Source organism: Gigantopelta aegis, chromosome 13 (assembly GCF_016097555.1).
Source record: "Gigantopelta aegis isolate Gae_Host chromosome 13, Gae_host_genome, whole genome shotgun sequence".
Classification (NCBI taxonomy): Eukaryota; Metazoa; Mollusca; class Gastropoda; order Neomphalida; family Peltospiridae; genus Gigantopelta; species Gigantopelta aegis.
Genome location: NC_054711.1, coordinates 8,922,534 through 8,937,038, shown reverse-complemented (window position 1 = coordinate 8,937,038; position 14,505 = coordinate 8,922,534). Strand labels below are relative to the sequence as shown.

Here is a 14,505-nt window from a genome sequence, read left to right as displayed (position 1 = left end):
CCGAGCAGTCAATTCATTTTATTTTTGGCTTGAAACTTTTTTTTCTTTCTTTTTTTAAATTCTAATAACTTTTTTACTAATTGCTATATTCAAAATTCTGCCCATTTTCAACTCTAACCCCCTCCCCCCATCCCGAGTCAGACCACCGATCTTATCTAATTTCCTTGGTCAAAATCCGGGGGGGGGGGGGGCACTACTTTTTATAAACAAATGAAACACTATACAATTACACCTTGAGATGTGTATGCTATTTTCTGGAGTTAAAAAAAAAAAAAGTGAGATTCTCGGGGGGGGGGGCAACTGCACCCACCCCCACCCCCCTGCCCCCAGAGTGTACGGCCCTGGATAGTGAGAGAGGACACCTTCTGCTGCCGCATAGGCTACTCTTACGGAATAAGCAGTAAGGTTTTTTTTTTTTATATGCACTTTATTACAAACAGGACAACACATACCACGACATTTGGAATTATATTATAATCGTCGGACATTGGCTGGGGTGGGATAAAAAAAAAATCGCTTTGACTTTGATCATGAGAGTTTCAAACTGCTGGTAGGCCTATATATAAAAGACAGTGGCATGTGTTGTGTCCTTGCTGCTAATGGGGAATTGTAGCCGGTTTTCTCTGAAGATTACACGTGTTTTAAGAGTATGTTTGGTTTTGGTTTTGTTTGTTTGATTTTGTTTGTTGTTGGGGTTGGGGATTTTTTTTTTGGGGGGGGGGGATTTGTTTGGGGTATTTTTTTTTTTTTGGGGGGGGGGGGAGTTTTGGGATGTGTTGTTTTGGGTTTTTTCTTGGGGTTTTTATATAATGTATATATAGGAGCCCGTCGATCTCGCCCAACGTCGATCTCGCCCGTGACGAGTTAGCCGTAAATCCCATTTCCTATTGGGCGAAGTCGCCGTACACATTATATTTAAATGGAAAGGATAAACAATGCTTAAAATGTTTATATGACTAAAATTAATTAATGTATAGACTTATTCTCATTTAGTGTACTCAATATTCGTGCATCATGTCATTTCGTGCCCTAACAGGAAATGATGATATTTAGCGTGCTCACGCGCTGCGCGAGATTTGCATCTGTTAAAATAAAAGATAAATGTCATTTTATTTTGAGGAACCGATTAGGATATAAAATATGCCACAAAAATTTAAATAATAACATAATGAATTATTAACTTGGAATTTTACCACTTTTCACTAATACCAAAATGTCCGCTTCCAAAAATAGCCACTAATTTTAAAGAAAGTCTGCTTTGTTAACATTCTCTACCAGGATATGACGTCGATAAAACATTTATTAAAGGCCAAATACATTTTTGTATTTGTTTCGGGGAACAGGAAAAATTGTTTTTGTTTGTTTACACTTTGTATGATGTTTGAACAACGACAACATCCAGACCAGCCCATACATAAAAATTGGCCTCATTTGTTTCAGATAGTATACTTTTATACTTAATATTATTGTTCTTTATACATATTTTGTCTCCTATTATGTAAACATTTCTATGTGATTCATATATAGAAATAAATGATTGATTAATTGATTGACTGATTGTATTATGTTTGGTTGTTATATTATAAATCAAATATAAATTTCGTTATTATTGTGTACAATTATACACATATCATTTAGGCCTAATACTGTTCACCTTTATAATGCACTGCTGGTGGGCTTACAGCTCAAAGATAAATACAGATTGAATTATAATTTACTGATTAAAGTTAACGGTAGCCTACTTTGCCATTCAAATATAGTCATTACAACAGTTAATGTTTTTATAATTTATATATATATATATATATATATATATATATATATATATATATATATATATATATATATATATATATATATATATATATCCAATAGCCGATAATTAACTAATCAATGTGCATTAGTGGTGTCGTTAAACAAAATAAATTTTTAACGGCTTTCGATTTATTACATCGGGTTTTTTTTTCTGTAGAGTAGCTTCCCTTGGATATCTCTAAGGACGCTTCCGGAATGCTCTGAGGTCGAGTTAGTTTTTAATGTTTCAAGTTTAGTTTTCTTTTTAACGACATATTTCTATTCTGAATTTAGTAACAAGGTAACATTATTATAATATAACATATTATTAACCGTGTAGCTTAATAATGATCGATTATTTTGTAATCAACTTATTATTACTAAATCGTATGTTCGTTGTATCTGTTTCCGTACATTCCTGAGTCCGATTCCCCTAATAGAACATTTTAAAAAAAAAGTACAAAAAAACCCCAATCACATTCATTCAAAGAGTAAGTGCTAACAGCAGGTCAGACTTCCCTATCCACCCCCACCGCACCACACACACACACACACCCTCCCCCACCCAACACATTTTACAAAAATATATTTGAGTTTAGGTTTATATTAGGAATTGTCGGTTGTGCTTAATGCAACTCTGAGTTAATTACATTACCAGGTAGGGGTCGGGGAGAGAGTTGTGGAATTTTTTACATAACAACATTATTCATAAATATTTAATTATATGTTTTAAATCACTCAAACAGAAGTTATTTTGTTTCGTTTTTAAGTGTATATGTAGTGCAGGGTGCACATTAAGTCCATACTTCTCTTAATGTGCAGGGCGAGTTGCTTCCCTCTATTTAGCAAATTTAAAATGGCAGGGAAAGTTTTTGAAGGTTGTTGTTGGAAGATTTATTTTGTTAACAATAACGCAAGTACTTCAGTCGGGATTATTGAGTATGGTAGGTAGTGTTTCTGCCAGAACGAAATTTTTGGGTATAGTGCTATGGAATTGAATGCAGCCACAGTCAACAGGGTTTGGAGGCCTCCCTCAGAAAGAGAATGGGCTAAGTTTAGTGTTAGGGTTAAGAAAATCATACAGTAATGATAAGAGTAATTAATTTTGCCAAAAGGTTAACTTGAAGAAAAACAAATCGGTGCAAAATTGTTTTGGGTATGGCGTCATACCCATTTTACCCTCTGGCAGAAACCCTGGTAGGTATACATTTTGGGTTTGTGTGTCCATTTGTTGCACTATTTCGGTTGATAAACAGTTGAAACATGGTGCCACAAGTTTTGAATACAAGCCATATACATGTATAGGGTAATGTAATCATTTTCGGACATAGAAAGAACCACACTTTTTATGTCTGTTCGAACTAGCGTACACCTTCAACTGATCTGTTTACGTTAAATTATAGAAAACATTAGCAGTGCAGATAACAGTTGTTCTATCAACACTTGTCTTGTTTCCTAATTGGTAATCAACTATTTCTAGGTCAGTCCACAAGAAATGATTCTGATTAAATTTAAAAACACTTAATATACTGCACATGCATGGTGTATTGATACGGCACAACACTATAATAAACAATGGTGCACCATGTCAAAGGATATGAGTTCACAGGGTGGCCTAGATTGTTTTTAAAATGACAGTTGAAAGGGTGCAGGAGTTCTGGGCAGAGGAACCGGCCGAGGTCGACACCTGCACCCATAACAGGCGTGCACTACAACAGCTTGTTCTGAATGTGCATGTTAAAACCTATGACCTGACCTGACCGGAGTGCAGGTGGAAATATTTATGTCTGTGGTAGCATCTAAGCATGTTGTTTTTCATATTTATAATTATACACAACTTCTTCAGTAGATCTGTATACTTGTCATCTTTTTATGCTTACAGTTATAGACAGTTTACATTTACAGTTACACATCTAACTGCATTCAGCACATATAGCTGTCTACAGTTTACATTTACAGTTACACATCTAACTGCATTCAGCACATATAGCTGTCTACTTTTTACATTTACATTTACACACCTAACTGCATTCATCACATATAGCTGTCTACGTTTTACAAATTTACAGTTACACATCTAACTGCATTTAGCACATGTAGCTGTCTACTTTTTACATTTACAGTTACACACCTAACTGCATTCAGCACATTTAGTTGTCTACTTTTTACATTTACAGTTACACACCTAACTGCATTCAGCACATTTAGTTATCTACTTTTGTACATTTACAGTTACACACCTAACTGCATTCAACACATATAGCTGTGTACTTTTTACATTTACAATTCAACTCGGTTTTTCTGCCAGAAAGGGGTCATTCTGTGTCATATCACCCAATGGGTTAAACCCGACCGTCTCAGATTTTTATGATCCCACAACACCAAATCTGAAATTTTAGGCCAATCGAACCAGTGGTGTGGGAGATACGGCCCCTCAAATTTTGAGATTTTCGGCCAAAATGGGCGTGGCCGCCAACCTTTGAACCCTCATATCTCAGGAACTACTGGGCCAATCTTCATAAAATTGGTATTGTTAGAAAGGCAATTTAGGTGGGTGGAGGTCCCCAGAAAGAAAATTAATTTTAGGGTTAGGGTTAAGAAAATCATACAGTAATGATGAGTAATTTTGTCAAAAGGTTAACTTCAAAAAATAAAATCTGCAAAACAATTTGGGTATACCTATTTTATCCTCTAGCAGAAACCCTGAGTTACACACCTAACTGCATTCAGCACATGTAGCTGTCTACTTTTCATGTGTACAAGTATAGATGTATCTGCAGTCGGTACATGTACTGTAAATATAGCTGTATTGTTTTCTTAAACACCTTCATACTTGTACATTGTGTCAATAAAAAGTGACATTTTATAAATGATTATGATTGTTTACACTGACATATTACAGTCCCTTGTTGTTGTTTTTGTTTGTTTTTTTTGTATTTTAGATGTCGACTCCGTCTCATGATGACAATGACTTTGACTTTGATAAATTGGAACGTGAACTGAATGCAGCTGTGATTGCTGATGAACAGTACAATCGGGAGAACGACGCCAAATTCCGAGCTGTACATCAAAGAGTGGCAACATATGAAGAGTTCAAGTTAGTTTTATTTACTAATTTAAATATTTGATGGGTGGGATGTCGGTCAGGTCTTGAACTTCACAATAAATAAATGAATGTATGTATAATGACATAGCAGTACGAAAAATATACCGGCTATTGGATATCAAACTCTCTCTGAGCTAGTACTGCTATTTTATTAATACATGTTTATTGTCCAGTGTTTTTACAAGTTGGTTTCTTTATTTATTTACATCAAGCCAAACTGAAATAATTGTAAAAAAAAAAATCCAAACACATGAAGTGGAAGGAAGGAAATGTTTTATTTAACAACGCACTGAACACATTTTATTTACAGTTATATGGCGTCAGACATATGGTAAAGGACCACACAGATATTGAGAGAGGAAACCCGCTGTCGCCACTTCATGGGCTATTCTTTTTGATTAGCAGCAAGGGATTTTTTATATGCACCATCCGTTGGTGGGTGAAACACATTTCAATCAAAAAACAGTTGGTCTAGGATCGATCCCTGCCACTGGGCCCCATTGGGTTATTGCTTGTTCTAGCCAGAGCTCTACAACTGCTATATCAAAGGCTGTGGTATGTGCTATCCTGTGCTTGGGATGGTGCATATAAAAGATCCCTTGATGTTAATCAGAAAGAATAGCCCATGGAGTGGCGAACATGGGTTTTTTATATTATTGTCTGTGTGGTATTTTTATACGCCAGTCTATGATGGGTCGTATTATGGTATGATGTTGTCCGTCCATCCATCTGTCCATTTGTTAACTTTTTCTTGTCCGGACCATATCTTGCATACAGATGCATAAGGACCATCAAACCTCACGTGTAGGAACAACTTGGGATAGTAGTGTGTCACATACAATTACTAGGTCACTGATACAAATAAATCAAATAATTTATCTATATTCTGAACATCTTATTTAGCCTTTGAAGAAAATGCTAGACAAAATTTCCCTTTCTAATAAAGAACAATAACTTCATTAATCAGACAGCACTTTCTCCAATGGTTACAGTATCATCAGTAGTTGGTCCAAAATAAACTGTTCATCCATCCCATTGCAAACATTTCACGTAATGAGAATTGAATCATACCCGTAACATATTTATTAATATCTATGGTTTTCAGTCAAACTCCTGATGGGTGTATCGTGTACCTCACCAGTACTCTTGTGAACCATGTTGGACGGCATATAACCGTAAATAAAAATATGCTAAACTGGAGTGCATTGTTAAAATAAAATAAAAAATCAAGGCGTTGCCATTATGACAAACACCTGAATCACTGTAGTCTTAGCTTAATAGACACACTTTTACATTTACCCCTTTATTGAGGTTTCTTGGTGCATTTCTGAGGTGACAATATACACATGTATTATGTTAATGCATTATGACATTCATGAAGGAAGGAACGAAATGTTTTATTTAACGACACACTCAACACATTTTATTTATGGGATATGTGGCGTCAGACATATGGTTAAGGACCACACAGACATTGACAGAGAGCAAACCTGCTGTCGCCACTTCATAGGCTACTCTTTAAATTAGCAGCAACGGATCTTTTGTATGCACTATCCCACAGATAGGATAGTACATACAACGGCCTTTGATATACCAGTCATGGTGCACTGGCTGGAACTAGAAATAACCGAATGGACCCCACCAATGTGACACAATTAGTTTGGTAAAGAGACTCAAATGTTCATGAGACTGATAATTTTATATAATTTTAACATGCACAAAACTTGATGGGATTGATTCAAACTGAATAAATTTACATAAATTAAAGAAAAAAGAAATTAATATTCGCGGGGTTTTTTGTTGTTCGGTGTAGATTCACATACCATGGCCTTTGATATACAATGTACCAGTTGAGGTGCACTGGCTGGAGCGAGAAATAGCCCAATGGGCCCACCGACGGGGATCAATCCCAGACCGACCCCATATCAAGCAAACGCTTTACCACTGGGCTACATCCTGCCCCGCTAGAAGAAAAGAGTGAGTTTTAATGGCTTAATGGGGAGAAGTACGGTCACGACATCGCCTTCTCTTCCATTAAACACAAACAACTTAACACCTGTCCTAGAAGAAATGACATAGCCTTCTCTTCCATTAAACACAAACAACGTAACACCTGTCCTAGAAGAAAAGAGTGAGTTTTAATGGCTTAATGGGGTGAAGTACGGTCACGACATCGCCTTCTCGTCCATTAAACACAAACAACTTAACACCTGTCCTAGAAGAAAAGAGTGAGTTTTAATGGCTTAATGGGGTGAAGTACGGTCACGACATCGCCTTCTCTTCCATTAAACACAAACAACTTAACACCTGTCCTAGAAGAAAAGAGTGAGTTTTAATGGCTTAATGGGGAGAAGTACGGTCACGACATCGCCTTCTCTTCCATTAAACACAAACAACTTAACACCTGTCCTAGAAGAAAAGAGTGAGTTTTAATGGCTTAATGGGGTGAAGTACGGTCACGACATCGCCTTCTCTTCCATTAAACACAAACAACTTAACACCTGTCCTAGAAGAAAAGAGTGAGTTTTAATGGCTTAATGGGGAGAAGTACGGTCACGACATAGCCTTCTCTTCCATTAAACACAAACAACTTAACACCTGTCCTAGAAGAAAAGAGTGAGTTTTAATGGCTTAATGGGGTGAAGTACGGTCACGACATAGCCTTCTCGTCCATTAAACACAAACAACTTAACACCTGTCCTAGAAGAAAAGAGTGAGTTTTAATGGCTTAATGGGGAGAAGTACGGTCACGACATCGCCTTCTCTTCCATTAAACACAAACAACACCTGTCCTCAAAAAATAGCTCATATTGCTGATATGTATGCCCAGGATAGTGCGCTTGAACCCTTAGTGGATATAAGCATGAAAATAAATTCAAATGAATGGATGAATCAGAATGGACATATGGATGGATAGATGGATGGATGGATGGACAGATGGATGGATGGATGGACAGGCAGATGAATGAACGGACAGACGGACTGGTGGGTGGGTGAATGGATGGGTTTTGAGTGGGTGGATGGCTGGATGGGTGGGTGGGTTGATGAATGAATTAATTAACAAATGAATGAATGAAAGAAAGTCGGCCATCACTAGACTCGGTGATGTTGTAGTTTTGCCATCAGACTTGAAGCCAGTAGGTACAGGGTTTATATCCCACCCAGAAAAAAATGTGTAACAATTGAATTACTTTTTAAAAATATGTTACATTTTAACCTATTATTTCAGAGACATAGTTGCAGCGTCCCATCTGAAACCTCTGGACAAGGGTGATAAAATTAACAGTCACTTTAAACAGCCGTGGAACATGCTCGCGTCACAGGGGAAAACCGACACTCTCACCAACTCTACACCTCTCACACAGGTAAAGTTTAAAGTTCAGTTTTGTTTAATGACACCACTAGAGCACATTGATTTATTAATCATATGCTATTCAGGGTTTCTAAAATTACAAATTCTAAAATCTTCAAGGGATCTTTTATATCTTACCTACAGCAGCACAACACATACCTCAGCCTTTTATAAACAGGTCATGGGGCACTAGTTGGGATGGGAGGGGTGGGACGTAGCCCAGTGGTAAAGCACTTCCTTGATGCACAGTCAGTTTGGGACTGATCCCCATCGGTGGGCCCACTGGGCTATTTCTCATTCCAGTCAGTGTACCACGACTGGTATGTGCTATCCTGTCTGTGGGGTGGTGCATATAAAAGATCCCTTGCTACTGATGGAAAAATGTAGCAGGTTTTCTCTCTAAGACTATATGTCAAAAATTACCATATGTTTGACATCCAATAGCCGATGATTAATAAATAAATGTGCTCTAGTGGTCTCATTAAACAAAATAAGCTTTTGGTTGGGATGGGGGAAAAAACAATTCAGAGAATGGGTGCACCAAGGTGGTTCGATCTGTGAACCCAGGCACCTCAGGTATAAGCAATCTATTGAGCTAAGCTACATTCTGCCCCACCACAAGTAGGTCTAGCTGAGCTACATTCTGCCCCACCACGAGTAGGTCTAGCTGAGCTACATCCTGCCCCACCACGAGTAGGTCTAGCTGAGCTACATCCTGCCCCACCACGAGTAGGTCTAGCTGAGCTACACCCTGCCCCACCACGAGTAGGTCTAGCTGAGCTACATCCTGCTACCCCGAGTAGCTAGCTGAGCTACACCACGAGTAGGTCTAGCTGAGCTACACCCTGCCCCACCACGAGTAGGTCTAGCTGAGCTACACCCTGCCCCACCACGAGTAGGTCTAGCTGAGCTACACCCTGCCCCACCACAAGCTAAGGTGTAACATAGCCCAGTAGTAAAGCACTCGCCTATCGATCCATGGTTGGTCTAAGATGGATTCCCTGTCGCTGGACCCATTGGGCTATTTCTCGTTCTAACCAGAGCTCCACAAATTAGTGTAACAAAGGTCGTGGTATGTACTGTCCTGTCTGTGGAACAGTGCATATATAAGATCCCTTGCTGTTAACTGAAAAGAGTAGCCCATGAACTGGCGACAGCGGGTTTCCTCTTATTATCTGTTTTCCGTAATCATATGCCTTATGCCATTTAACCATAATTAATACGAGTTGAGTGTGTCATTCAACAAAACACTTTAAAAAAGTGTGTGTAATTCATTTTTCACTCTCACATCAAATTTAGACCATCGTTATCAATCGTGACATGTTAAGCAAAAACATGATAACTAAATTTGTTTTGGATCACCCATAAATCGCAAAAACTTTACGAGTTAATGAAATTTGTTTTTGCATCACCCGTAAATGTAGCTTGAGTATCCTCTAGCTCGGTTTTATTTAAGCTATACTTAGTGTTACAAAATGGTCATTTTTAAAAATGTCCACTGATCGAAGGGTCGTTAAGTATGGTGGCCAAAATTCAATTTCTTCAGTGTGAATCCAGAGAGATTTATTTTGGTTATATTAGGGAAAATAGTATGTTTCCAATTGGCACAGACACTACAAGAAGAAATCCAATACCTCTATCCAAAACGTGGTCAGCCAGATTGGGGTATCAGGCTACTTGTAGCATTTGCGCTAGTAAATTTAATGGTACAAAGAAAGAAATCTTTGATTTAATGACACACTCAACACATTTTATTTATGGTTATATATATCAAGAACCATACAGATATTGAGAGAGGAAACCCACTTCTTTGGCTACTCTTTTCAATTAGCAGTAAGGGATCTTTTATATGCACCATCCCAGACATGATAGTACATACCACGGCCTTTGTTACACCAGTTGTGGAGCACTGGCTGGAACGAGAAATAGCCCAAGGGCCCACCGATAGGAATCGATTCTAGATCAATCATGCATCAGGCAACTGCTGTACCACTGGGCTACGAGAAATAGCCCAAGGGCCCCCAGACAGGAATCAATCCTAAATCGATCGTGCATCAGGCAAACACTGCACCACTGGTTACATACTGCCTTTAATGGTACAAGTAAACTTGAAAAGGATGAATATAAGTCTGTGAAGAATTATGTGTATTTTAGACCAACTACTTGCCAACAGTTTTGGTTGTACAAAATTGACAATCTGTTCCATGGAGTGCACTCAGTCATATTCTCTTATTATATGAACAGAATATGGCTCGGGGACAGTCTATAGCAATACATGTATCTGTCATGTTTTGTTCATTGTTGTGAAAATGTCTATAGTTAACCCACAGTGGTTACTGATCAGTCATTCACAGAAGTAAGCTATACAACTTGTGGTGGTCAAGGTCAGGTCATTTTGTACAATAGTGACAGTCACAAAAATGAGTGTTTATTTAACCTCCACACATTTTAAACTACAGCTATTGATTATGGGGGGGGGGGGGGGGGAGAGAGAGACAGAGACACAGAGAGAGACAGACAGACAGAGACAGACAGACAGAGAGAGAGAGAGAGACAGAGACAGAGACAGAGAGAGAGACAGATGAGATAGATGGGGGGGGGGGGGGGGGAGAGAGATAGACAGAGATATAGATATTGATAGGTATTTTTTATGTATCAGTTGTTGGCACGGAAAAAACTTTATTGATCGTACAACCAAGTAAAAGTTTAGCAAAGTACTCTAAATCTTTGACATACCAACTGGTATATGTATATTGAAAGTCTTAAGCAGCCATACACGATCAATTTAATTGACAATAATATTGATACAATATTATTGATGAATATTTATTGGCCACCAACGACGCAGTTATTTACACAATATTTTAAGTCATTTGTCCTCTAGTCATTGCTCTAAGCTATTGTCTTTGCTTTTGATAAGCGAAAACATAAAAAAGAAAACCATGGTCCAAACAATGGTTAGTGCAGAGAAAAAAGTTTGGCCATGTTCAACTGCTTAAGAAAAAAAATTAGCAGGCGTATTATCGATATTTTCTTCATATGGATGCAATAGCAAATCATTATTAAATAATTAACATTATATTCATAAAGATACTAATTTGTCTAGTTTTGCATTAATGATGACATCAATAGGTAAATATGAGAAAATGCTTTTGAAAAAAAAATGCCAGTAAATATAGCAAGAAAACATAATTCAAAGTTAATATATATTTTAATAAAAATAAAAGAAATAAAGCAGATAGTGGATTGATAATTTTATTAATGTTATATTTATAAAGAAGAAGAATTTTTCTCTCTTCTTTTTCCTGCCTGGACATGTTTATCCTTAGATGACTGGCTTCAGAATGAAATAGTGTGCAATAATTTGACAAAATGCCATCAACGACATAATAGTTATTAGAAACCTTCAATAAATATCTACCGATGTTTGATTCTGTCAATATATTGTGTCAATCAAAAACTTGCTTCAATATCACACACTAACGATCAATAATATTGTAAATTTTTATAATATAATTAACAATATTTTTGTCAATAAAACTGATGTGTATGGGCTGCTTTAGTTGTGGTGGGTGTTGTTTGTTAGATACCAAATAGCCATAATTTAAAATATACACAAAGAAAAAAGTTAAGCACCCCCAGATATGATTACTTATATAATATTGGCATGCATTGCAACTGAAATTGCAATGATGATTCTGACAGGCATGGCGTTCCATAGAAAGGATGAGATCGTGCAAGCATGACAATGGTGTCGCATCTCATCGTCGCATGCACATGCAACATGCCACCCATAACTTTTCCAAAGTGCAGTATGGGTGCGTGCCTAAATTGGGTATTTAATGTGGCCGTCTTGCACTGTTCAATCATTATCAGTGAAGATGAATCGAAGGAGAATATCAGTGGATCAAAGATCACAAATAATCGGCATGCGTAACGCAGGAATGACGTTCAAAGCCGTCAGCTGGGGTACCACTACACAGTAATTAGCAGACTCGTCAGGAAACATGCCGTAACCAACTCTGTGAAGGATTTGCCACGGTCAGGTAGACCTCGTGTGACATCAAACCGTGAAGACATAGCACTGGGGCGGCTGGTACGGCATCTACCGTTTGCAACAAGCACGGCGCTGAAATGTGAGTGGCTGCCCAATCGCCAGCTCTCTACAAGAACGGCGAGGAACCGCCTCAAACTGTTGGGATTGGCGTCCAAACGAGTCATCAAGCGTCCCTTACTGTCAGAACGACACAAACGCTTATGTTTGGCACAGAGAAGGATTCATTGGTCCGACGAAAGCCGGTTCCTGCTCCACGTCACGGATGAGCGAATGAGGGTTTGGAGGCGGAAAAATATGGCTTATGCAACCAAGAACATCCAACCGTCCCATACGGAGGAGGCTCGGTAATGATTTGGGAGTGCATCTCCCATGACTGCAAGCTGGACCTGGTCACCATTCAGGGCAATTTGACAGGTGACCAGTACATCTGTCAGGTTCTAGAACCAGTTGTCGTGCCACATTTCGACAACCACCCACTCGTTACAAGGCCTCAGTACATGGATGACAACGCCAGGCCTCATAGTTCCCGGGCTGTGACGGCACATCTCCAGAAGAATGCTGCGACGACTTTGCCTTGGCCCGCCATGAGCCCCGATCTGAATCCCCTGGAGCACATTTGGGACATTTTTGGCAGTCGAATACAGAAACTGGACCCCCCTGTACAGAATCTGAGAGAATTGGAAGCTGCTTTGCATCGCGAGTGGCTGTTGCTGCCTCATCAAAAGATCCGACACTTGACTGGGAGGGTGAGGAGCAGGCTTGAGGCGGTCATCAGAGCACGTGGAGGGTACACAAAGTACTGAACGTTTGTACTGTCAGTGTCGTCTAGGTAACCGAACGTAACTTTTTACCCAGAATTGACAACCTGCAAATGTCGTATGGACTCTCTGTAGATCCATACTTATAACGGGTATGTTTTGGGGTGAAAACACGACTGGTGAGGTTGCGACCATATTGTGATTAAAAATTCACCACAGCTGACAATTGTGTTTTCCTATTGTCAGAATGTTGTTCTTGCCTTTCACATACATTGCCATGACTTCATTACGTCAGTAATTGCATGCCAAAAAAAATTCATTCGTCAGTCAGAAATTTCGTGGGGGTGCTTAACTTTTTTCTTTGTGTATATATTGAGGTGAATTTAAACAAACATTCATTCCCAAAGTCCACAAGCCAGTTCTCGTTTTCAATTATGACCATATTTTTAACCATTTTATTTTAACAGAGCAAAGAACTGAGGATTCCGGAGACATCACTAGTGTTCATTCGAGAATGGCGTCACGTACACAAGACCGTCACCGAGAGATACGACTTTCTTCTCGCCATCGGAGCGACGAGACTAGTGGACATTTTCAGAGGAGAAATCGGTTTTTGGATTACTTGGTGATTTCCTGTTGGTGCTGTTGAACGGTACAGAAAGTGATTCATCGCAGGTCGTCGAAATACTCGAGCAATTGAGCACAACCAACAGATTTTCATTGACCGTGCAGTTTTTGAGTAAAACAGAAAAAGATGAGTGTCGGAAACTGCTTGCAAAATTAAAAGCTGACAATGCAGATTCTGTCGACATTTTGGACAAGATTGAAAAGTTGAAGGTTATTTATGAAGTTAAAGAATAAAAAAAATATTTTAATATTTGTGATGTTGGGGTTTTTTTTTCCAATTGGTTTTTACCAATGAATAATGCAAATGTGGATTGAGATTTAATTTTTGAAAATTTGAATTTAGCGATAGTGTAAATTAATTAGAAAATTTATTAGGAACTAGTATTTAAAATTTTATAATTGTGATGATCCCTGAAAGGTACACAGCAAATCATGATACAAAACTGAACAAAATATTTCCACGTATACGGGTTTCCAATACCATTAGCGTGATCCCCGTCAGTAGGCCCATTTCTCCTTCCAGCCAGTGCTCCACAACTGCTGTAACAAAGGCCGTAGTATGTACTATCCTGTCTTTGGGATGGTGCATATAAAAGATCCCTTGCTGCTAATCGAAAGAGTAGCTCATGAAGTGGTCACAGCAGGTTTCCTCTCTCAATATCTGTGTGGTCCTTAATCATGTCTGATGCCATATAACCATAAATTAAATGTGTTGAATGCATCGTTAAATAAAACATCTTTTTCTCACGACTATATTTAGGTATCCTGGGAAAGTGCACAATATAAAAGATCCCTTGCTGCATTAAAGGGA

At 38.4% G+C, this 14,505-nt stretch overlaps 1 protein-coding gene across 1 annotated transcript; it reads left to right on the top strand.

Annotated features, from left to right (window-relative positions):
- The first annotated feature begins 1,967 nt into the window (after positions 1–1,967).
- Positions 1,968–13,944, top strand: LOC121387683 (coiled-coil domain-containing protein 103-like). The gene is given in 5 exon segments (XM_041518872.1): positions 1,968–2,095; positions 4,737–4,891; positions 8,130–8,265; positions 13,535–13,678; positions 13,680–13,944. Coding segments are annotated over 4 exon segments (684 nt in total). The 5' UTR covers positions 1,968–2,095; the 3' UTR covers positions 13,929–13,944.
- Positions 13,945–14,505: the final 561 nt, after the last annotated feature.